The sequence below is a fragment of the Phaethon aethereus genome (genome assembly GCF_964289735.1).
Source record: "Phaethon aethereus genome assembly, chromosome: 1".
NCBI classification, from domain to species: domain Eukaryota; kingdom Metazoa; phylum Chordata; class Aves; order Phaethontiformes; family Phaethontidae; genus Phaethon; species Phaethon aethereus.
The window spans coordinates 5,103,172-5,130,405 of NC_138575.1; the positions used below are offsets into that span (position 1 = coordinate 5,103,172).

A 27,234-nucleotide genomic window follows, 5' to 3' on the forward strand; every position below is an offset into this window, starting at 1 on the left:
TTGCTGGGGCTTGGGGGGGGGGGGTTTGACTTTGACCTTGGGGAAAGGTACCCCCCCCCCCCTTCCGAAATTTGGGAAAAGGACTGGAAAAAGCCGGTTTAGCACCGGGTGTATGGGGCGAAGGAGTGAGGGTAGGATGGTCGGGGGTGGGAGATGGGGCACGGCACTGTCATATCTGAACGTGAAATATTCCTCCGAACAGGGGAGGGATGCATCTTTGTATAGGGGATTGGGGCCTTCCCCTGCCTGCCTTTGTAACCTATAGGCATATATACCTTTGTATATAGGGGCCCGCAGACGCGTTGTCACGTCCATTTCGAGACCCAGTGTGTGCCGCTGCCCGATTCGGGTTGTGTCAGGTCCATCTGTGCTGTACACTACATAACAGATACTATAGATTTAGCGCTATATATATTGCCGTTTAAATATATAGAGAGTATATGATAGATAACAAGCGTACCGCGCTTCTAATGGGATCTACTTGGGGCGATTTTCCGCCCCCTTTCTGCAAATATTCCTCCTTTTTAAAACCTTGCAAACCCGAATCACAGCTGCCCCAGCCGCGGGGGAGAGAAGCGCGGAGGCGAGGAGGGAGAGGGCTCCACACCGTATCCCCGTGCCCCAGGGACGAGGAGGGATCCCTCCTCTCTCCCTGCACCCCTGGATTTAGCTCTCTCTTTTCTTTCCTCGCCTTGGAGGAAAATTTTTTCATCCTTCACACTGGGAGGGGGGTATTTCGGGAGGGAGCTCGGAAATGGTTCCTGGCTGTCCAAAAATGCGCCTTAGTTGTCACTGGGCGTCTTCAGAACAGAAAGGGGACAAAAGATGTGTCTGTCTGTCTGTCTGTCCGTCCATCCATCCATCCATCCCAGCTCCTCTTACCTTTGCGTGTCCGTACACAGGCAGCGGGCTCCGGGTGACGGATTTTAATGCAACCGGCTAATTAATAACCGCCGGCCCTGCCTTGGTTTCTCCATTATTTTGGTGAAGGAAGAGGCGAGCCGGGGCTCCCCCCCAACCCGGCATTTTCCTCCCTGCTGGGGCAAAGCGCTGCCTTCTCCCCGGGGACGATTTTGGGTTTGGTTTTGTTGTTTGTTTTTTGTTTTGGTTTGGGTTTTTTTCCTATAGAGCCGAGGGGGGTGTTTTAATTTCAAGGGAAAAAAAAAAAAAAAGGACGAGGACGTGCTTCCCGCAGGGGCAGGGAGGGAGCGGGGTGCGGGGGGGATCACCCGTCTGGGGGCTCCGCTGGCCCCCCGGGGTGTGGGGAGGGGGTGGGGGGGGGTGCCTATAAGGGCACCTCAGGGGAATTTGGAGTGAGGTACTGTGTGTTCCCCTTAGAGCCAAAAAAAACCGTGCCGATTTTGTCGTCCCCACCTGGTTACCGTCTGAATTTGGGAGGTTGGGACATTCAGCCTGACCCCCCTCCACGGGTGTGCCACTGTGCCAGGCGGCCGGGGTTACACGCGGGATCGGGGGGGGCGAGGCTGTGGACACAGGAGTTTTATTCTGGGGGGTGTTGAGGGTGCAGGGACTGCTCTAAACTAGCGGCAGCCGGACTCTTCCCAGTGTAAATCGCATTTTTAATCCCGGGAGGTCGGGATATGCCCCCGCGCCTCGGCGAGGAACCGGTGTTAATTCTGCCGCCTCTTCCCACGCCAAGCGCCTGGCGATTTGTGTTTTCTGCCGTTATCTAAGTCCCAGGGTAATTTCTGCTTTTTGGGGAAAAAAAAATTTAAAAAAAGTCATCAAACCCGACGGCAGCTTCACCTTCTCCGTGGGGTGCGAGGAAAACGGCGCGGCTCGGGTTTAAAGCCTTCGCTCCTATCCGCCTTCAAACCCGACCTGGGAGATAAAGTAAAGCCGAGAAACCCGAAATAAACCGACTCCCCCTCCCCTCCTTTTTTTTTTTAAATTTAATTTTTTTCCCTAATGCGCATTTCCTTAACCTCAGCGTAATTTGGAGTGGCTGTTTAGGTAGATGTTTAGTCTTTCTTTTCTCTCTCTCTTTTTTTTTTTTTAATTTATCCGGTAGAAGTCCGACCCCAGCGCCGTGCCGCGGCCGGGGATCCGCGCAGCGCGGTGCTGCGGAGAGCCTCTCCGCGCAGCTTGGAGAGGGAGGAAAAAAAGGGGAAAAAATTGAAAGGGAGAAGGAGAACCCTTTTTCAAGCCACTCGTTTGCTGTCTGAGAAAGGGAAAGGGCCGGGAGGGGGGAGAAAAGGGACTTACCGGGTTGAGCTTGGAACAGGGGCTGTGCTGCAGGCAGGAGACAGGCAGGCAGGAGGGCAGGCAGGAGGGAGGGAAGGGAGCCGGGCTCTGCCTCCCATCCCGGAGCAGGACGGGGCATCGGCGGCGGGGGTGACACGGCTCCCCCCCACCCCCGCCCGGCTCCGCGCCCCTGCACGCAGTTTGGGGAATGTGGCGGGGGGAGAAGCCGCCTCTGGGACTTGCGGAGCCGGTTTTTGATCTTTCTCAGACTTTTTTTTTTTTTTTTAAAAAAACCCTCCTGCAGTGTCCCGGGGCAGTCGCCCTCCTCTCGGCTTCAAAGAAGGGGGGGGGAGGAGGGGAAAGAAAAGTCCCAGTTTCTCTCCTCCCAGTTTTAATTCTTCGAATTTCTTCTCTTCGGCAGAGCAGGGTTTTCCCCCTCTTCTTCCCCCCCCCCCGCCCCAATCAAATAGCATCATTTACGCTGGAAAAAAAAAAAAAAATTGGTCCCAGTGTCATCAGCCGCTGATTTGTTCTCTCTGAATTTGCACGGCTCGGCACCGCGCTGTGTGCCTGAGCTGCGGCTCCCCCCTCGCGAAGGGGAGAGAAATCAACTATTAGAAGAGAACGTAAATATCTATATGTATTTATATAAAGAAAAAAAAAGAGTAAAGAAGATAAACCAGCCATGTGGCTGGTTTTGAAGCAGAGGGGAATGCTCACATGGGATGAGGAAGGGGAGGCGCAGAAACGCCAGTCTAGTGTCTCCGTCTCTCTTTTTCTTGGATATTATTATTATTATTATCATCATTATTATTATTATTATTATTATTATTTTGCCAGCCCCTAGAAAATGGAGGGAAGCTGATTATCATTTTACTGTTAAAGAGCGAGGGGGGAGGTGGCCTTGGGGAAACAGATCATAATTCCTGCCTGATTCACAGAGGCGGGGGGGAAAAAAAAAAAAGGAAAACAAAATATTCCCTTTTCTCTGCGCCTTTGTTTCACCCGAGATTCTCTCAGCAGCGTTAGCGGGCCCCAGCCAGCCTCACGCCGGGGGCTGTCCCCGGGGGCTGGCAAGCTCTGTGCCCCCCCCCGGGAGCGGTTCCCTCCCCCGGCCCAACCGGGGAGATGGCAACACCGCTCACAACCCGGCAAGGGAGCAAATTGCTGTGTACAGGACGGGAAAAAAATCAAATAAAAATAATAATAATAATAAAAAATAATCTTCGGAGCTCTGCCCTGGGCCGTGTCCTCTCCATAACCCCCCGACTGTCGCTCCCGGCTGTTTGTACAGCTTTACCTGTACTATTCTGGTACCCTGTTGAAAAAAAAAAAAACCCACCACAAAAAACACACAAAAAAAGCCAGCCCGGCAAACGTAACTTAATCCGCTTTCAGTCAACTGTCGTCTAAAAGGGGGCTAAAGGAGCGGGGGGAGAAGGGGGGATATTTCTGCCCGTCCCCGCCCCGGGGTGCCGGTCGCAGCGGCGGGCACCGGTGGGGACGGAGGCAGCGGGTGGCCCCGGCACCAGAAAATCCTCCCCTGTACCTGTTTTAATAGGAAAAGCTGGAGGGGAAAAGGAAAAAAAAAAAAAAGGGTGCTGGGGGGCAGCACTTTGCTCATTTTTAGGGGAGGGGTGGGCTGGGTAACCGCCCCATCTCCCCGAGTTTGGTTTTGGGTTTTTTGGTTGATGTGTTGGGGTTTTTTGTTATTTTTTTCCCTTTGGGGATAAAAGAGTTTCCTCCTGACCTTTTAGCGCCAGAATTAGCCCCATTTTCTCCCCCTCCCCTAGCTAAGTGGGATGCTGGAGCCCCCCTCCCCGCAGCACACCCCTCCGGCAGAATTAACCCCCGAGCCTTATCTGGCGACTGGTGGCGAGCTTGGGGCTAATTGCTCCGACAACGGGCTCTCATTAACGCCGAGCTGTCACTGGAAACCCTGCCGGGGGGGCCGGGGGGCGAGGGGATGGGCCGGCAGCTGTAGCCTGGGAAAAGGACGGTCAAGGCCAGCGCTCCTCGCAAGCCCCCCCGGGGATCGCAGACTAATCCGAGGAGGGGGGAAAAAGAATGGTTTTGGTGGGTTTTTTGGCCTTTTTTATTCTTTTTTTCCCTTGGAAGGGGATGTTTTTGCTCTCCCCACCACAGTGTCGTGTCCCCTCCCAGGCTGGGAAGACGACAAGTAGATCGCGGCTGCGGGGCAGGGGTAAAAATGCAGGGAGGAGGCTGAGAAAACTTGATTTGAAAGAGGGTGACCTCCTCCCGAAATTGAGGCTGGGGCGGCCGGGGGGAGGCGGCGCGCAGAGTTTCGCCGTGCCACCCCCTGTCCCCTGGGTGCGTCCCCCTCGTCGGGGCAGGACGGGGCCCTCAGGACTGTTCCCACTTCTCGCTCCCACCACAGATCAGACTTGGTGTAGCTATTGTTTTATTTTATATTTTTTAACTTTTTTTTTTTTACTTTATTCATTTTATTTTGCATTAAAAATTCCGTGCCCTCGAAACAGCCGAAGAAAAGCGGTTTCAGGAACCTTCCCCTACCCCCGGACCGGGGGAAAGGCACGTTTTCTCGATGTTTTAGCAATTTTGTGACCTTTAGACGGAAATTCCCCTCCTGTGATCCCACGGTTGTAGGTCCCAGGGCTGTAACTGCGGGAGGGGGAGGTTGGGAATCTCAGCTCACCTGCCCAAAGATCCCAGCTCGGGACTAAGCCCCCCCGCAATGTTAAAAGAGATTTATTTTTAAAGTGACTTTTCCAAAGTGCTGGAGACCACCCTCACCCGCAGGGTCAGCTTGGGGTCTGGGGAGATTTGAGGCGCAGGGGCAAAATCCGGGGGGACACTTCGTCCTCACGTCCATGAAATGCATTAAAGCAAATAAACGCTTTGCAATCGATGCTCCTCTCTTTACTCTTCTCCTTCTCTCAAAGAAATTCCCCCCTGCCGAGAAGGGGTGAGCAAGGGCACCCCGCCGCCCCTCCATACGGCCGGGGTGTCGGTGGGGAGAGGCCGTGGGGCCGGCCGCTTCGGAGGGAGCCGGCGGGGCACCCGCGCAAACGCATCAGGAGGGATGGCGCTGGTTTCCCCCCCCCACCAGCACCCATTGCACCCCGAAAACTGGGGTAGGGAAAGGAGGGGGTACCCTGCCCCCCCCCCCAAAAATAAAAAAGAAAAAAAAAGCTTCAGGCGAAGCGGCTCCTGGCGGGGGGGGGGAGCAGGAACCCCGAGCTTCCCCGCAGCGAGGTGAAGCCCCCGGCTCGGGGAGGGGGCTGCAGAGCCCCCAGCGCACGGCTGGTTCCCCGGCTTTTATACCTGCCCCAGGCGACTTTTTAAAAAATAAATTTATAGATATAGATATGGGTGTTCATCCCCACCGAGAAGCATGAAACCTCAACGGTGCTCTTCTGTCCCCACGCCCAACGGCGGACGGGCCTCACCGGGGGCTTAAAACCGGGCTTAAAATGGGCGCAAGGACCCGGAGCATCCATCCATCCATCCGTCCGTCCGTCCGTCTGGAGGCTCAGCTCCTCCGTCCGCCGAGGCATTTCCAGGCTGCAGCTTGAGCTCACTCCGGCGCTGCCGCCGCGGGGAACGGCGCTGGCCCCGGGGACCTCCCGGGCGGGGGCAGCGGCAACGGCAACGGCAACGGCCGCCGAGCCCCGGTTTTTAATTAGAGCCCCTGTATAAAAGCTGCTGAGAGGCGCTGCCTCCGCGCCCGGGCAGCCGCTCTCTCGCCGGCGTGCGGAGAGACAGCACGCCCAGGCAGCCTGTAAGTGACTTCTAGTTCTTCTTTTTCAGTTCTTCTTCTTTCTTTCCTCCCCCCCCCCCTCTTTTCTCCTTTTTTCTTTTTATCTTTTTTCTTTTCCTTTTTATCTTTTTTCTTTTCTTTTTTCATTTTTCTTTTTCTTTTCCCTTTTTTCTTTTCTTTTTTCTTTTTTTTTCTCTTTTTCTTTTTCCTTTTCTTTTTTCTTTCTTCTTTTTGCTTTTTTCCCCCGAACTTTTCCTTTTTCCTCTTCCCTTTTCCTTTTCTCTTTTTCCTTTTATCTTTTTTCTTTTTCTTTTTTTCTGTCTCTTTTCTTTTTTCTTTTTCTTTCTCTTTCCTTCTTTCCTCCTTTCTTTTCTGTCTTTCTGTCCGTCTTTCTGCCCGTCTTTCCTTTTCCCTGCGTCTTTTGACTTTCTCTCTTTCCCCCTCTCTCCTCCCTCTGCCCTCTCTCCCCCTTTCTCTCTGTTCTGTGCCCCGCTGCCTGTCTCCCTTTCCCTCTCTCCGTCCGCCGGTCCCCCGGCCCGGGGCTGTCCCCTGCCCGGTGCCCCGAGGCGGGGAGGCCGTGCCCGCTCCCGGGCCGCGCCGCGGTGCCGGCGGGGCCGCTAGGGGATGCCCTGGCTCAACGCAGCGGCCGGGCCGACCGGCGGGGCGCGGGCGGGCAGCCAATCAGCGCCTCCCGGGGCCGGCGCCCCACTTCCTGCTCGCCCCCCATTGGTTGCGGCGGCGGCGGCCCCCGCTGGGCGGCGGGCGACGCTGCGGGCGCGAGCCCGCGGGGTGTCGCGGGGCCGGGGCGCCCGGGGGTGTGCCCCCCCCCGCCGCCCCGCCTCGGATGGGGACCTCCCTCTGCCCTGCCCCGAGCCCGGCCACCCCCGTCTCTCCTGGCGCCCCACTGGGATCTCCAGCGGAACTGGGGGAAAAAAAAAAAATATCCCAAAATCATGTTATTTCCAAAGGCGGCCGCTTCTCTGCGCTTCTGCCCTTAAAAATGATAATAGAGCCCTTTATGAGACGGAGCAGCTCTAAACTCGCCGGGGTAGCAGGAGAGGCAGATTTCAGGTGGGCAGCCCCTCCGAGGCGCTGCACCTGCCTGTGCATCCCCCCCCGCTCGGCCCGGCCTCGCTCCGCGGGGTCTCCGGTCCCTCCTCGCATCCCCCGCGGTGCCGGCAGGAGAACCCAAGTGACCGGCCGCCGAATTTCCCGTTCGACGGGAAAAACTTATTTTCCCCCTTAAAAAAGAAGAATTAAAAAAAAAAAAAAAGGGGGGGGGGAAAGGATAAAGAAGCTGGTACAAGGGGGTTCCCGCGGGTGCGCGGCGGGGGCAGCGCGGAGGCGGCCGGTGCGCCCCGCCGGTCTCCTCCGCAGGCGGGGACAGGCTCCGCCTCCCCCGGGCTTATGACACTGGAACCTCCTTAAGTTGCGTCTCGCCACAGCTGTCTGTAAGCACTGAGCCGGCTGGCGCCATCCTGCTCCTTTCAGAAAGAATGCCTTCCCTGTAAAAAAAAAAAAAAAAAAAAAAAAAAAGGAAAGAAAAAAAAAGAGAGAGAGAAAAAAATAGGGAAAAAAAAATAGGGCGAGCGAGCACAATCTGATCTGATCAAGCACTTTCAGCTTCATCCCTCCTGGGTCACATACTGCTTCTCCACCAAGGTTTGTGCGGAATTTCTTTAGCAACTTGTTGCTTTTTTTTTTTCCCCTCCTTCTCTCCCCGCTTGTCCCCTCGCTCCTTCCCTTCACCCCCACGCTTTTCTCCATCGCTTTACCCTCCTCTCCTCGATTCCCTCCCTTCTTTTTCCCCCCTCTTCCCCTTTTTCTGGGTTGCATAATAATTAATGAGCAATCAAAGGGACTCTCGGCTGCAGAGCAGCGAATGGCACAAGTTCTCACCGGCTTAAGCCGCTGGAGCTTCTCAGGTGCGAATAGAGCAAATAAACAAATAAACAAAGGACCGAGACGACCCAAAAAAAAAAAAAAAAAGCAAGAGTAAGAGCTGCTCGGCTGCGCTGCGAGCCGGGAGAGGAGAGAGCGAAAGAGAAAGAAGCGCTGGGGAGAGGTGGGTCCAGGGCAGAGCAGGCGCTTCCCAGGGATGGGATGGGTTTTCTCCTGCCTAAAAAGTCAGGTGCTAAAGTTCAGAACTTCTCAAGCACGTTTCTCTCTCTGCCTCTCTCTCTCTCTGCTCCTTTCCTTTCCTCTTTCTCGTTACAGGTGATCAAAGAAGAGAAACATCTGCAAAAGAGCGGAAGATACCGAAGGGATCTCACTTCATAGAGATTTTTTTTCTCTGAGTTTGCTTATTTTCCCTTCCTCCCCTTTTTTATTATATTCTTTTTTTTTTCCTTTTTTTTTTTTTTTTTTTGGAATCGATCGTTTATCACCATAACCCCCCCTCCCTCCACTTTAAACCAAACCTAACCAGAAACATCCCCAAACTCGCCGAGCACTTTCCCCTCCCTCTGCATAACCTCAGCACCGTCTCCCCCTCCTATCTCAAGCCCTCCGCGCCTTGCTGAGGAGGAGGAGGAGGAGGAAGAAGAGCAGCGGCGGAGCATCGAGCGCGGAAGATGGAGGTCTCCACGGACCAGCCGCGGTGGGTGAGCCACCACCACCCGGCCGTGCTCAATGGGCAGCACCCGGACTCGCACCACCCCACGCTTGGCCATACCTACATGGACCCCACGCAGTATCCTCTCGCCGAGGAGGTGGATGTACTTTTTAATATCGACGGACAAGGCAACCCCGTCCCTCCGTATTACGGCAACTCCGTGAGAGCCACCGTGCAGAGATACCCCACGGCCCACCACGGTGAGTGTCCCCGGCGAGAACCCCGCTCCCACCGGGCGGCCCCGGGCCCCGCCGGCCCGGCTGCCGGCGGGGAAGCCAGGTCACGGGTGGATTTTGGGGTTGACTTCTTGGAAATAAATAAAAATCCAGGCTTCCTTCTGTCCTTTCTTTCCCTTTATCTATTTCTTTTTTCCCCATCTTTCTTTCTCATTCCTTTCTTTCTATTTTTCTTTTTTTATACTTTTTTCGCTCTTTCACTCTCCCCTCTTATCCCTCTCTTCTCTTCCCTTTCCCCCCTCTCTCTCGCTTCCCTTCATCTTCCTTGTTTTCTTCCTTTTTCCCTCTCTCGTTCGCTTTAGTGTGTGTGTGTGTCCCGTTCCCCTTTTTAATTAGGTTAACAGTTAGGGTTTTCATACGGTGTTTAGTTTTTGCACGATTAAGCTGCTCTGGAGAAGAAAAGCAAACTGGAGAGCAGGGGTGTGAAAATGACCCTGCTGTCCTCACGCTTGGGCTATTTCATTCACACTTGGTGAGCCTGTTAGGCTTGGGTCGAAAGTTTTACACATCCACCCAGGGCCGCACCACGACGTGTGTTAAAAGTAAGAAAAAAAAAAAAATTAAAAAAACCAAAATCCCGTGGTGTAATTAGGTATCAGACCTGGTGTGTTTTCCTGCAGGAAGGTAGCGATCCACGATGTGAATTTTGTGCCTGGGCCACAGTTTTTAGAGAGGAGGTGAAATACCTGGGGCTGATGCGGCCCAGGTCTGCGGAGGGATGAGAGTTTCGGTGCCGTCTTTTTACGAAGAATTGGGCAGATCCAGTTATTTATAGCTGGAGTTCACCTGTATGGTTAAAAAAAATCGGGAAAAGAGAAAACTTAAAAAACGGAGGGGAAAAAAGCAGATGCTGATTTGTGAAACCGTGGCCTCTGTAGTAGTTAAATCCAAAAATCCCGAGGTTAGCAGTGGAAATCACCCCAAAATGAAGGGGAAGAAAGGGGGACGAGCGAGGGGAGGTAGAGGCGAGCCGGGATCAGGAGGCTGCTCCAGCCCTCAGCTACTTGTTGAGTGCGAGTCTGCATTAGGCTCCGCTCAGTAACTGCATTGTTCTGCTATTAGTCCCTTTAAAACAATTATTTCTAAGGATCAGCAGCCTTTGTCCTTTCTTTCTTTTCTTTTCATTTATTTTTTTTCCCCCAATATATCATCAGAAAGTGGAAATGCGGTCTCTCTGATCTAGCCTGAATATTATTTACTATGTTACTTCCTGGAGAAGATAATGAATCTTGACCCTTTCTATTCGTATAACCCACCTTCCCTTCCTTTCGAGCAGTTACTTTCAGTATTGTTCACCAATGTCTGGGACGGTGAAAACCAGCTTGGAGATTTTCTAGATGCACCCAAGCTCCCATGCAAACATTCGTGTCCACACTGCCCCAGCTCTTTAACTCTCTGTGGCCCCATAGATCTGTGTTTGCATCTCTCCTCCTGTATATTTAGCCGTCTCTATACACGTATCACGATACCTACAGAGGATAAAGGCTCTCTAGATGTCAATGCGTTTCCAGGGCTTTATTAGTAGACGGAAACTTGCTCTCTTCCAGCTGAAGAACTCTGTTTTTCAGCTTATAGCGAGGTGTTCAAGTTGCTGTGGATTTGGGTAAATGTGATCCTTTGGAAATAGTTATATGTATATATTTTAGCAAGAGCAGCGATTAATTTTAAAATGCAAAATACTAGGTACCATCCCTTAAGAGCAGTTATAACCACAGAAAACAAGATTTGACTGCTTAAATCTAGTGGTTCAGTTTTTTTGGTTGTTGTTGGTTTTTTTTTTTTTTTTTTAAAGTCCAGGTCTGTATTTTGAAATAAAAGTGACAATCTCTTGTCATAAGAAAAGGGCGGAGAGTTTCTTTTGAGACACTTGGTACTCTCTGCCTGTGCCACATCGCCACGAAAAAGCCGTCTAACATTTCTGTGCAGCCTCACGGAAGAAAAAAAAAAGACAAACTAGGCTGTTTGCAAAGTTTAGCAGCTCTGGTGGAAAGGTTACTATCACGGCTGTGGGGATCTTTTGGTCTTCTTCGTTTGGCCAGAATATTCCCAGGGTTTATAGCCCACGGCTGCCTTCGGAGAAAATTATTTTCCAGCTAAGAAAAAAAAAAAAGGATTTCTGCAATCGGGGCTTGGCAATTTCACGCAGGATCTTGGCTTCCAAGTCCGCGTGGGATTGCCTGGGAAAAGGGTGAAGCAGAGCTCACCAAATTCCGTGTTCCAGGGCTGGCAGCCCTGCTCGGGGGGCCCCGACGAGCGGGGCCCCCCGGTCCTGACCAGGATCGGGGCCGCCACCTCGGGCTATCGAAGCTTTTAAATTTGAATATTTACAGGGGAGTGGGGCTTTGCATCAGATGTAATAATTTTGCTTGCTCCCCCCCCCCCAGCATGCTGAGCCCTTTGGGAAGGAGGAGGGGGAGGTGTGGGGGGGTGTTCAGCCCGGCACCCCGCCGGGGGGGGCACACAGCCCCCCGGGGGGGTGCCGGGGCGGCAGGGGGAGTGTAACGGGCGTTCCGCTGTGCTTTCTCCGAGCAGGGAGCCAGGTGTGCCGCCCCCCGCTGCTGCACGGCTCGCTGCCCTGGCTGGACGGGAGCAAAGCGCTGAGCAGCCACCACAGCGCTTCCCCCTGGAACCTCAGCCCTTTCTCCAAGACCTCCATCCATCACAGCTCACCGGGACCCCTTTCCGTCTATCCACCCGCCTCCTCTTCCACTTTATCAGCCGGCCATTCCAGCCCGCACCTTTTCACCTTCCCACCGACCCCTCCTAAAGATGTGTCCCCGGATCCGTCCATCTCCACCCCCGGCTCCACCGGCTCCACCCGGCAGGACGAGAAGGAATGCATCAAATACCAGGTGTCCCTGGCCGATACCATGAAGCTGGAGTCTTCCCACTCTCGCAGCAGCATGGCCTCTTTAGGAGGAGCCACCTCCTCCGCTCACCACCCCATCACTACCTACCCACCGTATGTCCCAGAATATGGCTCTGGACTTTTTCCCCCCAGTAGCCTCTTAGGAGGATCGCCCACGGGCTTCGGGTGTAAATCGCGACCGAAAGCACGGTCAAGCACAGGTAGGGCTTTCGGCTTCTTCATCCCACCCTCCTTCTCCTCTCCGCAGGCAGAGGGATGCTCACAAGCATCCGTGTGATGAAAGCAGTGGGGGCTGAAGCCCCGAGGTGGGGAGGGGTGTGTGGGGCGGAGGTCGGTTTTACCTTGCCCTGCTGGGCTTATAACCAAACTCCCCCTTGGCCAACCCGGCTGGGGGGGTACGCGCCGGCCCAGGAGCCCAAATCCCTCCTCCCACCGCTGCCGCAGGGCTCTTGCCCGGGGCGGGGGGGGGGGGTGTGTGTGTGTCGATCCGGCCCTCTCCGCCGCCTCAAACGCCCCGGGTGTGCTCCGCTGCGACGGCAGGAGCGAGCGAAACCGAGGGAACCGCCGCTCTGGTGTAGCTCTCTCTATTTTACTAGCGGTACTAAATCCCGGCCGGCCACCCCCGCCTGCCCTCCGCCTTCCCGTGCGGCGCCCGGAGGTGCGGGGGGGCTTTGCCCTGGGGCGGTGGGGAGGGGGGTTAGCCCAAAGCTGCCCCCAGCCTCGTCCAGCTCCGTGCCAGGGTCTTTCACCATCCCAAAAGTGAAACCCCAAAAGCATCCCCCGGCCCGTACCGCTCGGGGAGGAGCTGAGGGGGTCCCAGCGCTGTGCGCACCCCGCGGAGCGGCGCGGGGGGGTGCGGGAGTTGCGCGGCTCTGACTGAACGCTCCGGGCTTGGACGTTCTGGGTGCACCAAGGGGTGTGTGTTTGTGTCTGCGTGTGTGCAGAGGAAAGGGCGATTAGTTAAAACTCTTTTTCCCCCCTTTTTTTTCCCCCCTTTTTTTTTTTCTATTTTTTTTTCCGAGGAGGCTGCTGCAGGGTTGCCTGGCATGAATGAGATCAGTTTTCAGGGTTTTTCCAGGGTGACATTTACTCTGTCTGTCTGAGCAGGGACTGTCTCTATTTAGCTGATATGTTTGAGCTAATCCAATTATTTTCAGACTGCTGCACGCGACAGTTGCATTGTTTATCCAGCGCCAGGAACCTTAATAGAGTCCGGATGCGGTTAGAGTGACAAAAACCCCAGACCTGTATGTTTTGTACATGAAAGCAGGAGAGAGAGAGAGAGAGAGTGAAACAAAAGAGAGGGACAGAGACTCAAACAGCCCCAGAGCGCCTGCCCCCTTTAACCAGAGGGGAACAAAACGACCTGGGTATTAACGGGAGCGGCTCCCCGCCTGGCCCCGATACCGACCGGGTGCTGTGTCGGGGTTAGGGACCGGTTTATTCTCGCTCCCGGTGCAAACCGGGCGGTGCTGTGCTCCCCCGGCTGCGCGGTATTTTCAAACCGTCTTGCCCACCCCCCCTCACCGCCCCTACCCCGCCTCTTGTTTTCCTTTTGCCACTTTTCTGTTACTTTACCTTCTAGAGAGACGTCTGCGGTTCGTGATAAACCAACCCCAGGAGCAATACCTTTTTTTTTGTTGTTGTTGTTTGGTTTTCTTTCTTAAAAGTTGATTTTTAGCAAGCTGGGAAGCTCGCAGACAAAGAGGGTTAGTGCTGGAGGAAAAGGAGGGAGAGGGTGATTTTTTCAGGATGAAAGAAGGAGAAACGGCTGCAAATGTATTTCTTTTTTTTTGTTGTTGTTGTTGGGGGGGTGAGAGGAGAGGGGTTTAGTGCAAAGGCTCTGGAAAAACGGTTGCTGTTTGTGGTTAGGGCGCGGATGCCTCTTGCTCGAACGCGGCACGGGCTGGGGCAGCGAGGAGCTGGCTCTCTGCTGAGGTAGCTCTGCTCCGGCCGGCTGAGGTCTTCTGCTGCTCTCAGACGGGCTGGGAGTGTCATTAGGTGCAAGAAAAAAACAAAACACCAAAACGCAAAAAAACAACGAACCACCAAACACCCCAAAAAACACACTCAACCCTCTGAAAGCAGCCGGGGAGGCATGGCTGTGTCCCCTCAGTTCCCTCCTCCAAGCTGGGAGCTGGTGGGCTGGGGGATACCCTCCCCAAAAGCCGGGGAGAGGATAGAGAGGTGCCAAAAAGGAGGAGAAAAAGGAGGGAAAGACCTTAATCAGGGCTCAGGCGGGTTTGGGGTCCCAAATATCAGGGATGTTCCATCAGGCTGTGGATGCGGTGAGGAAGCAGAGGGGTTTCTGCAAGTTGGGAGGTGGAAGCTTAATTGCAAATTAATCGATAGTGGGTATTGGCAGAGTGTTTGTGTATTGGCTGGGGCCAGGAGAGGTGCTTTGGTCATTGATCAAAGATCGTTTTGGAGGTCCTTGATGTGGTTTGACCTGAGGCCAAAGGAAGAGCCCCCCTGGCTCATGCACCCTCCTGGGAGCTGGGTCAGTGCTCACGGCGTGACCCCAGGGTCTCCATACACGTCAGAAAGGGGAGCATGGACTTCAATTTGGTATCTGTCCATCTCGGGAGGCTGGAGACTCCTGCAAAGCCTGCCAAAGTTCGTCTGGTCCATATAGCGAGATGGGGTCTGGAGGGCCGTAGGAGCCTTACTCCAGAGGTGAGAGGGAACTGCCAACCCCTCACTTTGCCCTCCCCAAGGGAGGGACCCGCAAGAGGAGGGAGAGCTTCTCCGGGGAGCCCCTAGATCCACCGTGGGGTTCGGGTTGTCACTGTCACCATTCCTCCCTGCTGCTGGGACACAGGCCTGATGCTGCCCGTGGGCAGTGCTGGGGAGGGAGACAGGATCAGGCCCCACCAGACTCTCCTCAGCCTGTGCTGGGGATGTTGCTCAGCCATGGCCTTGGACCCTTGCTTGGACATCCTGAGCTCCAAGAGGTTAGGCAGGGTCTGGCATGGCTGGGACTCCTGGGAGGTTGGGTTTTTTTGGGGGGGCTTTCCCCAGCCCCTTCTACCTCTGCTTTCCCTAAGTGAACTATGTGTTCTCTTGTTTCCAGAAGGCAGGGAGTGTGTAAATTGTGGGGCTACCTCAACCCCTCTGTGGAGAAGAGACGGCACCGGGCACTATTTGTGTAATGCCTGTGGACTCTATCACAAAATGAACGGGCAGAACCGGCCCCTGATCAAACCCAAGAGAAGGCTGGTGAGTCTCCTTTTTTATTCTTTCTTTTCATTCTTCTGTGATCTTTTCTCCTTGTGTGCAGCCTGGGATGGAGAGGGGAAGCTCAGCCAGCTCCAAAATCCGGTCCCACTGCATCAGAGGGCTGGGAGGGGGGGATGCTGGGAGAGATGCTCCCAGCCGCTGTGGGCCTCGGTTGTCTGGTCCTCCTGCAAACTGCAAAACAGATTAAAAAAAATCAAGATCCAGGGCTTCTTGCAAACCAGAATGGAGTTTTCTCCCAGGTTGCAATGGGGTAGATGCTGCTGCGCAGCGCTTCTGGATGGCGACCCAAGGACGGTGGCTCTTCCAGGGGCTAAGGGCAGAGTAATAATTTCTGAGTGATGGAAGAGATTATCAGGAGAACAGGATTTCTCCTGGGCTCTCCACGCTGCTGTCCTCCCCTTCCCGAGTGCGTCTCCATCCCCCTTGGCTGGCGGTGTCGTGGAGGGAGACCCAGGCTGGTGTCCACTTGGCCACCGGTTGGACCTTGGTCCTACAAAGTGCTCGGCTGATGATCCAGGTACTGCTTGAACCTGGTGTGGTCATTTGTACCCGAGCCGTGCGGGTCTCAAATTGTGTTACTCCTACCCCGGTGGGCAGCTGCCAGCCCCTCCGAGTGGGCAGGACACCAGGTAGGGGATGGCAAAGTAGGAGCAAACCCGGTGAGCGGCCAAAACCGAGCGTGTGCCCGGGGCCGCAGAAGTTTGAGGAAGACGAAATGCGCGGGTAAATACTTGAAATAATAGTTGCAAGGCTCACAACCGTACTACGCACAGGCAATACGGTACAGCATCCCCAGTGATCTATTTATGAATTTCCCTGGAAGCCACAAAAAGGTCTGGAAGCTGTGGGCATGGCTAGTACATGTGTTGAAGTATATTTGGCAAATAATCAGGCAAACCACAAGGGGAAAAAAATATATCAAGCAGGGGAAAACACATATGTTCCCTGCTTGGGAAGTTATTGAACGTTTTGAATCGAGGCATGTTTGGTTTCGTTAGGATTAAAGACGTGGACGGGCGCTTGGGGCTGCTCAAAATGCAGAGGAAAAGCGGCTCTAGTCTCTCCACGGAGTTTCGGAGCTGATGGATGGATCTCCCCGGCTGCGGGAGGCTTGTGCCCGGCATGGCCGGATCCTGCCGGCAGGAAAGGGGTGGTTCACTGGCCTCGTGCTCCCCGCGAAGGTGCTCACGGCCTCGGTCCGGCAACTCTCAGGCATGGATTCGGCTTCCTCACCTGTGAGATGCCCACAAACTCGGACCGGCATTATTCCCACAGGCACCGGGAAGCGTTTGCAGGACATGGCCCCAGGAGGGGTTACGCTGTGCGGGGCAGCGGCGTCGGCTCGCTCTGGCCGTGCGGATTTTGGGGAAGATGTGGGTTTGCTCCTCTACCCCCAAACTTCCCGTGGGCGAAGCACAGCCTGAGGCAGGATCTCTCTGTGCCTTCCTCTACGGGCTTTCCCCGTGTAGGAAAACGTTGGTCTCCCTCATCTTTCACAGCCTTGTTAGAAAAAAGGAAAAGCTTTCTAGGGAGGGAAGTACAGGCTGGGATTTTAATTTTTTTGGGCAGCTCTCTTGTTGTCGTCTCCTCCTTACCCTGGCCCTTCTGTCTTACACACACACCCCTTGGGTGGTTTTGGGTGGTTTTTTTTTCCTGTTTTGTTTTTTTTTTTTCCTCCCCCCCCCTCGTTCTCCCTTTATGTGTAAAGTTAACTTCCTAGGAAAAAGCTGCCGGATATCTGAGCCCTGGAGATAACTCCTAAACAACAGCTCTGTTTCCCCAGCCCAAACACACAGGAGCTTGAGCGTATCCAAACAAGCGGAGGGGGAGGCAGAATAGGAAAGCGGCTGGAAAAGGGGGGGAGAGCTTTCAAAAAGTGTCTGATGGAACCATGAAAGAATGTCCCGAGTCACCCTCGGCCCGGCACATGTAAAATGAACTATATAAATAAATACATTGTAAAAGGTCATTCTTGGGGGGGAAAAAAAAAAGAGAAAGAAAAAAAGTCAAGAGGGAATTTGTCTTGCATAATCACTTCAATCTTGGGTATTTCAGTTAAAGTTTAAGTTAGGAAAAGGTCCCGTTCTTTGAATACGGCCTCTGCTAAATGGGAACATTTTTCTATATTTTTTTTCCCCAGCATTGCCGGGGGGGGGGAAGAGAAACATTTCTAATGCTGTTTGCGTCTATATTTATTTCTCTTGATAACCTCCAAAAAAAAAAGCTGGGCCCACGTTTGCATTTTGTGCGCATGGATGTAGATGTGTATGTGTCTGTGGCTTGACTTGATCTTTCCTGATTCGTGAAGGCGAGTGGGCTGGGGAAGGCGACGTGTGAATGGAGGCTCGAGGTGGGGATCCGATCCACGCTCCTCTCCCTCTGCCGCAAGTTTCCTGCTTGACCTCGGGCTGGTTCTGTAGGCTCTGATCCCAGGTGTGCTGAGACTAATGACAGGACTCCGATGGGTTGGGGAGAGAAGGCAAATAAATCCTCAGATGCTGAGAACGCAGCCCAAGCCATATTAAATTCAATGAGTGTCTTTGCAAGGTCTTGCTTTAGGGGAGAGGGACGGAGCCTTGCCGATTGAGTGGGCTCAAGCAGGTCTGCTTTGGAGGGAAGGTGGAAGAGTTGGAGATGTTGGCAGGGGCATCAGGAACGGGCAGGTGGTACCACGCCGCCGTTCTGCCTGAAAGATCTGCAGCCCTCTTGGAGGCTGTTCGTGTCCCTGTGAAAGCCAGCGGCAGCTCCGTCACTGATGTTGCTGAGATAAAACCAACCTTTGGATTTTCTTCAGTTCCCTGCCCATGTGGACGCAGAGCGCTCCGTTTCTGCGTCTAGCCCTCCTGGTTTGGGAAGGTTTATAACCAATTTCTCAGAAGGACCATGCACGTGTGATCTTATTTTAGGAAGCTGTTGTTTGCAGCTTTCTGGCTATCCCATGTAAATCCAGACACCAAAAATGCCCCTTAATTAAGACCTTTATCAGTGCTCGGTTCCTCCATCTGCACCATCCTCAATTCCACCTTCCCGTCACTGTCAGCACTCCCGAAGTTGTCCCCTCGCTCACATGCAACTGGGCCATGGGGTCTGGTCCTACAGGTGATATGGGGCACCCTGTTAGTCATCCCATTACCTACGTGGCCAGGCTCGGTTGGTGATTAGCGTCAGTGGATGCCATTGCTGGGAGCTTTTACAATAGCGTTATTATTCATTGTTTCCTGCCCGCTGCCAGTGTCTCCGGTGTAAGTTGGTACAGCACAAAAGGTGCAGTCTGGGAGTGAAAGAGCACAGAGTTTAAAATGTTCAGCTAAGGATGTTGAATTCTTGTAGGGGAAACGCGGCAGATGGAAAAGGTTTTAGAGAAGAGGTTGGATGTTGTGACAGATTCGTTTTTTTAATGGCAGAGTTAGTGTGAAGGTAGCAAGGCGGTGACTAGGCTTGTCTTTTAAAGGCATTTGCTGTAAGAGAAATTATGGTGAGCACCATGTAGAAACCCCAAATATCTTCAAAGGGGATGTTTCCCCTGTGTGGGCTGAGTCAAATATCACTGGTTTTTAGAAATTTCCTTAGGCTTGATTTTTGGGTCTGATAAGGGCAGAGCTGCCACCGAGAGACTCAGTCCAGCCTCTGAGCCACCCGTGCCGGCTGGTGGGAGCCGGGGGGGACAGAGACCTGCGGGCCCCGGCTCTCGGCGAAAGCCCGGCTCTGCGCGCGGTTGTGCCCGTGCTGCGTTTGTAGCACGTGTATTAACCCGGTGAATTTGATGGGAACCAAATCTGGGGCCGTGGCACGGTCGAGAGGAGGAGAGGACCGAGGCGTGTGTGCGCACATCTGCTCAGGGCTGTTCGTGGTGGGATGCTTCAGCTTCTCCTGCCAGCGCTGGGGTTTTTGCAACCGGAGACCTGCGTGCCGTTCCCAGCTCCTGCTTGTCATCAGCACGGAGAAGTCAGCTCGAGGCCTCATCGGGCTTGAGATCGGCTTGTTTCAGCATGGTTTATGGTCGGCAAAATGGAACTGTCCCCACGGGCAGCCGGTGAGAACCCCTTGGTGTCAGATCAGGCACTCTCTGATGCTTCCTAATGCTCATGGGCATCATATTATGTATATTTTACGCAGTCCTCTCTGTCTAATTAAAAAAAAAAATCCTACTCTATCTAAAACAAAACCAACTCGTCCTCTCTCCACCTACGCCGCATTCAATTATGATTAAAATTGCAACATGACCTAACAAGAGTTGGTATTAACGCTAGCGCTGTGCCAGTGTCCATGTTTGCATTTGGGGTTTGTTGTACGGTATCCAAAGATGCGGTATTCTTTTTTTTTTTTTTCCCCCCTAAATGTTGGATGTGCTACAGTGTGCGGCTGTGTGGGGTGAGGGGTAAATTTGAAACAGTAAGAGCACAAAAGAGAGCATTAAAGGCTCAGTTCTGCAAGGTGCCAAGCATTGCTATGATCTGGCAAATCGCTTAAGCACATGTTTTAACTTTAAGCACATGAGCAGTCCCATTGAAAGCAACGCATCGGGATGAAATCAGAGCTGTGGGACTGTGTCATATTGATGAAGAAGAGATAGGACGGGGATCTAAAGGTCTTTTTTTAGGAGCTGTAGGCTCTTGCACACACACAAACATGCATACACGCTCACACCGAAGTTTGCAAACCCCTTTTCCTCCTTTAGTGGCAGAAGGAAGATTTTTCTGCTAAAGTTACAGTTTTTAGCTAATGAGCACGAATTCATGCATGTGAAAGAGGAGCGACTTTGCTAAATTTGGCTTCGCTAAATCATTATCACAGCTAACAAAAAACTTCTTTATACACCTTGACACGTAGACTTTTTTTCTTGTTCCTCCCCCTTTATGAAATGGTAAATTCTTCTTTCAGGCTCATTACCAATCCTTAAATAAACATGAAGGTTTAGGCTGCAAAAGGGTGTAATTAAAAAGTTGGGATTCTCGCTCTTTGCCACAGTGTTATTTCCGATCTGGAGCCCGTATCCTTTGAAGCTGAGCTGAATTTACGGGACCGGGCCATGCTTGCGGTCGGACCCGGCGAGCATCTGCCCACCAAGCTCAGCGCAGAGCTCACCCGGCGCTCGCTGGAGCCAGCGTGACTCATGCCGTCGACTCCAGCAGTTGCTGGTTCAGGCCCTGACTGCAGAATTAGACCCCTGGGGGGTCTGAGAGAATTCAGATGGAAAGACATGTTGGCATTTAAATAATATTTTCCCCTCTGGAATGGGCTGTGCCAGCGCTGCTAATTTTGATGAGTTCTATCAGAGGTTTAGCACTCACTTTTAGGATGCCCTTTGGCACCTGATTCAGTTCATATATAATTTGGGATTAAAGTACCTCGGGGATTTTTTTCAGAATTATTATTTGTTCTCACAAGCCAGTTTCTGGAGGCCTCTGCCGATGTGCGTCAGTCTTGCAGGGTTGATGTTTTCTTTCTCAGCAATTTTGCTGATTGCATCTTTTTTTTTTTTTTTAACACGGGTGCTTTTCTCTCCCTCTCCTCTTCCCCTCTCTCTGTCTCTTCCCCTCCTTCCCCACAGTCTGCAGCCAGGAGGGCGGGCACGTCCTGCGCGAACTGTCAGACCACCACTACCACCCTGTGGAGGAGAAATGCCAACGGCGATCCCGTCTGTAACGCCTGCGGGCTCTACTACAAGCTGCACAATGTAAGTGTGACTGTAACGCTCAGTAGTGGGGCCTCGGTTTCGGTGCTCGATGGTCCAAACTCTTCCTTGACTTAAGGATTTCCAGTCTCGGGTGGTGCTGAGACCTCCTTTATCCCTTTGAGGACCTTGGGGGTTGGAGCGATGAGTTGGCATCCCATTGCACGTAGCCAGTCTGACTTGGGGAGGTATAAAGCAGGGCTGTACATGGGTGGTGTTAGAGCTTTCCCATGCCTGAGCCAAGAAAGGACAGGTCGATCAACACAGACATTATCTGCTGCTGATTGGGCTCAGTGCGTTGGAAAAGGCAACATGCCGTCCTGCACGCCAATTGCCCTTCTACGCGTAGCTTGGTTCCTCCAGCAAATACCAACTCTGGAAAAAAAGCAAAATGTGCCAGCAAATATTTAGATCTTTCTTGGGTTTGTGGCTGCCTTTGTCCCGTCCCTCCACCCGTCCCCAAAGATGATTTATTTAGGTCTTGTGTTTGCCCCGGTTGACGCAAGCAATTCCTAAACCAAAAAGGACTTGATTTAGTTAGTGGGTTGCAGAGTCTGCTCAACCTGTGATGTGAATTTTAAAGTGTCTGTCATGGAAGGGAAGGAAAAATGAAATGAAATGGCTGGCAGATTTAATCTAATATCTCCATGCAAAGCCAGCTTGCAGGAACCAGGGATATGTGCCCCAGGGAAAGAGCTAAAGGGATCTGAAGTCTTCTACTGAGTAATACTGTTAATAAAGGAGTCTTAAGGCTACTCCTGTTACTTTCATTCCACATGTGGCATTAGAATAATTATTATGTCAAAAGAAGGAAAAGACTTTCAATTTCTCTGCTTTGATATCGCTTTTTTAATTTTTCCTAGTGGTCATTTGTTTTATGTTTGGCTTAGAAATCTGGCTATGTTTCGCCCTCATGTCCACCCACGCAAACACATCAAAGATGGATCGGGTTTCATGGGGCACCCAGCCCTTGTGGTGTCTCAGTCCCTTCTATTTGTTATTTCAAGCTCTTTGGTTTCTTGGGATGAGTAAACAAGTTTGGATTAAGTAGAAAAAAAAACCAACCAGGCTAATTTTTCACCTGTTCTGTGAAAGGCATCTCTCTTGGCGGGGGAAAAAAGGAAAATGTATTTACTCTTTAGTGGGCAGGCATCTCAGCATGTTTTGAGTCCTATGTAGCAAGCAAAGATTGCCATCAAACTCTCAGTGTGATCACTGCAAACAAAGGGCTTGGAGCCAGAGTGAAAGCTCTCAGGATATCTGACAAGAACATACTCTGTTTGCTATTTCCATGGTAAGAAGGCAGCAAGGTCAGCCAGCTTCACTGGAGGAGTCCACACGTGTGCTATGTTTTCATTTTGGCCTTGTAACCACCAGTGGTAGAACTTAAATCACGTAGCTTGGGAGACCTACAATAGGGACACCTATACCTGAGCTGCTCCCCCTGCACCCCAGCAAAGCCCTTTGAAGAAAACAGGCTCTTCTCAAGTGCCATTCATTGGACCTGGTGGAGATGCCTGTGTTTGGATGAGATGATTTGTATCCTTGAAGACGGTGTAGTTTCTGCCCAGGACTACAAAGGGTGGCAGGGTGACAAGCTCAGATGTGAGTACCGGCATTGTAGACATCTGACTGGAAGAATCCCACCTAAGGTGTCTAGAATGGCGCCTGGGTGCCACAGTTCTCTAGAAACATGCCTGCATGAGCCCTCGTTCCCTCTCTCCTTTTCTTTTTCACACTAACATTGTGAACTTAGTTGGCCTGAATTGACCCCTAGATCCACTGTTTAGGGAAACTCTGATGCAGCTGTGAAATTTGTGACATGGGGCAGGCCTTGAGCACATTGGAACCATTTTCATATTCATTAAAAACCCCGACAGCTGCTTAAAAGCTCAGCAGTTACTTACTCAAGTCAAGTAGTATCTTGCCTTACGAGCAACTCCATTAATGGGACTTGCTTAAATGAAACCCCTAGAGGACTGAGATACAGTGTGTAGCAATATTACTAGGCAAGGATACTAAAATCTGGCTATGAGTGGGTAGATCTTTTCTTTAAACTTTTTTAAGATGATGTTTAGTTAGTACTGCGGTGATAAACGGGCAACATCGCAGCCGATAGCCCTTGAACGGACCACCCTCAGCTTTAAAGGTTCACGATGGCAGAGCACTGGAGTATTATTCTGCAGCCCAAATGGCTTTAGAGGCTGTGATCGTGAAAGCCACATTGTGCCTCAGAAGGCAAATACGAGTGAGTTTTTTGTGACCAGTGGTAAGGTGGTGGTAGCTTCACAGAGATGCCTTCTCTTTTTGGCTGCTGGGAGGCAGGACCCAGGGAGCTGTGCTAACGGCCTGGTGAATGGCACCAGCATCATCCTTTAATCAGCTCAAGGCAGGGAGGAAGTTTGGTGGTTGCACGAGGCTCCTTGGCTGGTGCAAACTGGTCTGGTCTGTTAAAGTGCAAGACCCATTTGTGTAGGCTGTGGTCCTGCTCCCTTTGCTTTATCTGCATCAGTTCATCAGGAGAGGTGTCAGAAATAGAGAAGCTCATTGTAGCGTGTCCTTCCCAGGCAGCTGAATGTCTGCACAGACGTTGTGTCAATGCCAGTAGAAGGTCTTTGGCTGCTCGGAAGATGCCTTAACCCCGTTTCAGGCTAGGTTGTAGCAAATTCCTGGCTGCTTTTTTATTGCCCCCACACCTTTTTGGCTTTCCTTTTGCATTTAATGAATTTTTCTTGGACTTTCCGATCATTAGGGTATTTGAATGGATTGATCTGAAGATGAAACTCACCCAGTTTTTAAGTCCTCACCAGGAACGATTGCAGTGAAAAGGCTATTTTTTTTCATGGTGCTATATCAGTTTGTTTTACTGTTGATTCCCACAGCTTAAGCGAACCCATTTGTCAGGATATAAGCAATAATCGTAACAGTCTTGGGGTGCATTTAGTGAAGCTGCTGGCATTTCTCCCACTGACTTCAACATGAGCCGGCTCCATTAACACTAGTATTAACAATGACTAATATTTGACATTGATATGGTGCCTTTCATCCTGTGGCATCCCAGAGTGCTTTGTAAGATACAGCCAGCTGGAAGATTAACCCAACATTGTAATGACTGTGTTTGAAGGATAAATCCGCTTCAGTGACAGGACCTTATTGAGGTCAATGGCAAAATCCCATTGTCTTCAGTCAGAGCAAGATCAGACCTATACTGTCTAAGGCTGTCCCCTGGATTTGATCTGCTGTATGTGAGGTTCTCATCCTTGTTATTTCAGTCCTTCTTAGCAGCAGGATCAGCCTTCACTCACTTCAGGGATGGGTGGGAGCATACCTTGGTGGAGGTGCACAGCAGACTGGCCTGTTCCCATAGAAATAAGTGAGTTGCCATTGTTTTTGGTAAAAGTCCTCAGAAAAGGCCTCTTATTTCACAATATCCTAAAGCAGGGCTACGCGTCCCAAGAGCTGAGCAGTCGATATTTTGCATATGATAAAACGAAGAGCGTAATTCCCGCCCATAATTAATTGGCTCCATCTGAAATCAATGGATTTCATATACATGTCTTGGGCTGGTTTAATTTTAATTTAGCATGTGCTTGTCATTTTTATCACAATGAATTTTCATGGAGAAGGTCTTCCCTCTGGGTCTCTTGTTTCTCTAACCCAGAAACAGAGATGGGTGCATGGCTTTGATGGGCACCACTTTAACTGTCCTGTGACTGGCCTTTGAAGTCACTAGAAAAAATTTCCAGCTTGCTGCTGTGACTGTGCTGGTCTCACTTTTCCTGACATTTATCCGAAGTCCTTATCTGTTTGGCACTTGGGTCAGGTACCTGCTGGGGGGTGAGACCATGTACACCGGGTTGATGTTTCCAACTAACAGCTTGGATGGCATCTTTGACCCCAGTTGCAGGGCTGGCCATGGCTTTGTCCCAAGCCAAACTGGTATTCCCATCCTTAAGTTTCACATCAAATCATGGCCTGGGCCAATCTGTTCTTAGCGGTTGAGTGAAACATGTGAGACGTTGCTTTGGGGAAGTGGTCGTTGTCCTGCAGGACACGACACCAAGCTATGCAAGGTCAGGACCCCATGCTTGCTCCAACAGCCAGCACAGCTCCAGTCCCAGCACCAAGCTCATGTCGCTTTGCCACCACCAGCTCCTGAGCTTGCCCCTTTGCTGCTCCACTTGGAAATCAATTCTTGCTGTCCCTGAGCCTCAGTGTCGGGATGCCAATCCTCACTAGGAGCTGGGGAGCCCGGGGGCTCATGCGTGCCTCCCCAAATCTGAGCTAGATTCATCAGGGATTGAAACTTCCAGGTCTCCTCTAGCATCGCTGCCTGGTGGGCCTCACTTGGGGCTGCCTCCTAGCTTTGAACCTGGGCAGATTGACCGTGCTGACTGACTTAAAACAGGTCAGGCAAAGATTTCCCATCCCAGCCATCCAGCTGGAGCAAAGGGCCTTCCTTGAGTGTGTATCCCCGTTCTCTCAGCGAGGACAGGAAGCCAGGGAGACGGCTGGTGTTGTATTTAGAACCCATGACATTTGAGGTTTTGCTTGCTGCTGCCCCAGGGCTGCTGCTGGGCTGCACATGGGCAGATTCCTTCTTCCTACCTTTAGCAAGCAGGGCTGCTCCCCCCGGTTCCCTTCATCCAGAGGCAGAGGAATCAAGTCTTTCATTCACCTATTTTTAGGATGAGGTGAAGTTTCCCATCACTGCTGGTACGGAGAGCCTGGAGTCACTAATTCAAACTAGGATGACGAGCTTTGGGATGCCTAAACTGGAGCCGATAAGCCTGGTCCTTCCTCTCCCTGTGCCTCCATCCCCGGGTGTAACAGGGAGCTATTGTATCCCTGCCTCCCCGGGGAGAGAAATCCGTGAATGATTCCCATGCTGCGGGGAAAGGCACAAGCAGTGGCTGATGAGCAAGAAGTGAAACTTTGCTGTGGTCTGGAAGAAGGGAGTGCTTTGTCCTTTGCACGGACTTAAGATCTTATGGATGAAGATCTGCTCAGGACCCTTGCAGGAAACGCTTTTCATTGTCCTTCACTGGGCTTGAGACAGTGGTCACCGGTGGATAGCAGATCCATTTTCCCCCCCTTTTCCCCCTTTTGCAGAATATCCATCAGCACTGCCGTGTGCTCACATTTATTATGAAAAGCGGTGTTCAGCCCTGGGGGGTTTGCTGGGCTCTCCTTCCTTCTGCTACAGGTGAAATTCTGCAGAGGAGCCAGTCCAGGACTTATGTACCTCCCCATGTAGACTCCCAAGTCCAGATTTTTAAGGATGCTTATGGGTATTGGATGCATAAGTCCCTTCCCAAGAGTGGTCTTCGGGGCTTTCACAGCACCTGTGCTAATGCATGTTGCGGTGCTGGCTCTCTGTGCAGCAACAGGAGTTTCTTACGGGAGGTTTGACAGACCTACCATTTCCCAGCCCTGACGCGTGTGTCGTTGGCCGTTGCGGCTGCTTATATACACACACGGAAGAATATAATGCTTAAGTTTCCCATATTTCTGCATGAAAGTCGAAAATGCTCTGCCGGGCAGCAGAGATATCTGTTTCAGCACCCCCAAAAAACCCCTGAAAGGCTTTAGAAATAAAATCGGATCGGCTGAAGTAAACCTGAAAGGATGGTCAGAGCAAAAGCCTTCGCAAGAAGAAAAAGAAGGCAAATACCTGTCACTGTTGTGAAGAGTTTGCCCAGCTCCCTAAAATCGCTGTGGAAGTTTGGGACCCCCCGTAGCACTGAAATCCTGGTTTCAGATCAGTCAGGAAGCCTCGGGCTGGGATGGTGTCTGCGGGGAACATTTCACGGCGATAACGATTGGTTTCGTTCCTAAACACGGCGCAATTACCTCATGTGCGGAGAGCCGAAATTTTTCAGCCGCTGCACGTTATTCGGGTGTGTTTTGCTCCCGTGAAGCTCTGCCAGCAGTTTTCTGTCATCTTCAGAAATTTCAGCCGAATTTGGGATTTCTTGGTGGAATTGGGGCGGGGGGAGGCATTGTATAGCCGTGACATAGGGGGTTGCAAGGGGAGGAGGGGGCTGCTGGCTGCCCAGCTGGTTCTGGGCGCATCCCTGGGACTGCCCGGGCACGGGGTACACAAATCCCACGGTGATTTGGGGAGAAGGGATGGAAGCACAAAAAAAAATAATTGATTTTTGTTTAGATTAACAGACCCCTGACTATGAAGAAAGAAGGAATTCAGACCAGAAACCGAAAAATGTCTAGCAAATCCAAAAAGTGCAAAAAGGTCCATGACAACCTGGAAGACTTTCCCAAGAGCAGCTCCTTTAACCCTGCCGCCCTCTCCAGACACATGTCCTCCATCAGCCACATTTCACCTTTCAGTCACTCCAGCCACATGCTGACTACACCGACACCGATGCATCCTCCATCCAGCCTCTCCTTTGGACCTCACCATCCTTCCAGCATGGTCACTGCCATGGGTTAGCGAGAGACTCCCCTGCTGAATGCTTACAGTCTCAAAATGAGATTTACTTTATATACTTGCATTTTTGCAGGCGTGTGGTTATGGGTCTGACGTCCCGAATCAAATGGGAGGGGGAAAAAAGAATAATAAAAAAAAAAAAAAAAAAGTTATTTGAAGGCGTAAGAGAGAAAAAAATAAATAAAAAAAAAACCCAGAAAAAA

The 27,234-nt window shown here is 51.9% G+C and overlaps 1 protein-coding gene across 2 annotated transcripts; it reads left to right on the forward strand.

The window, feature by feature from the left end:
- Positions 1-1,147: 1,147 nt before the first annotated feature.
- On the forward strand, positions 1,148-27,234 carry GATA3 (GATA binding protein 3). 2 transcript variants are annotated; one of them, XM_082013685.1, is made up of 5 exons: positions 1,148-8,761; positions 11,330-11,866; positions 14,740-14,885; positions 20,458-20,583; positions 26,750-27,234. In XM_082013685.1, the coding sequence occupies exons 1-5, from the start codon at positions 8,521-8,523 to the stop codon at positions 27,032-27,034; spliced, it is 1,335 nt and encodes a 444-aa protein (XP_081869811.1). In that variant the 5' UTR covers positions 1,148-8,520; the 3' UTR covers positions 27,035-27,234. The 2 variants fall into 2 exon arrangements, with proteins under 2 accessions (XP_081869811.1, XP_081869812.1); XM_082013686.1 differs by having other exon boundaries at positions 14,743-14,885.

Excerpts from the sequence above, each read along its gene's own strand:
- GATA3 (XM_082013685.1), top strand. The coding sequence starts at position 8,521 with ATGGAGGTCTCCACGGACCAGCCGCGGTGGGTGAGCCACCACCACCCG. Across the intron at positions 11,867-14,739 it reads GAAAGCACGGTCAAGCACAG|AAGGCAGGGAGTGTGTAAAT; the intron begins GTAGGGCTTTCG and ends TCTTGTTTCCAG. Across the intron at positions 20,584-26,749 it reads TCTACTACAAGCTGCACAAT|ATTAACAGACCCCTGACTAT; the intron begins GTAAGTGTGACT and ends ATTTTTGTTTAG.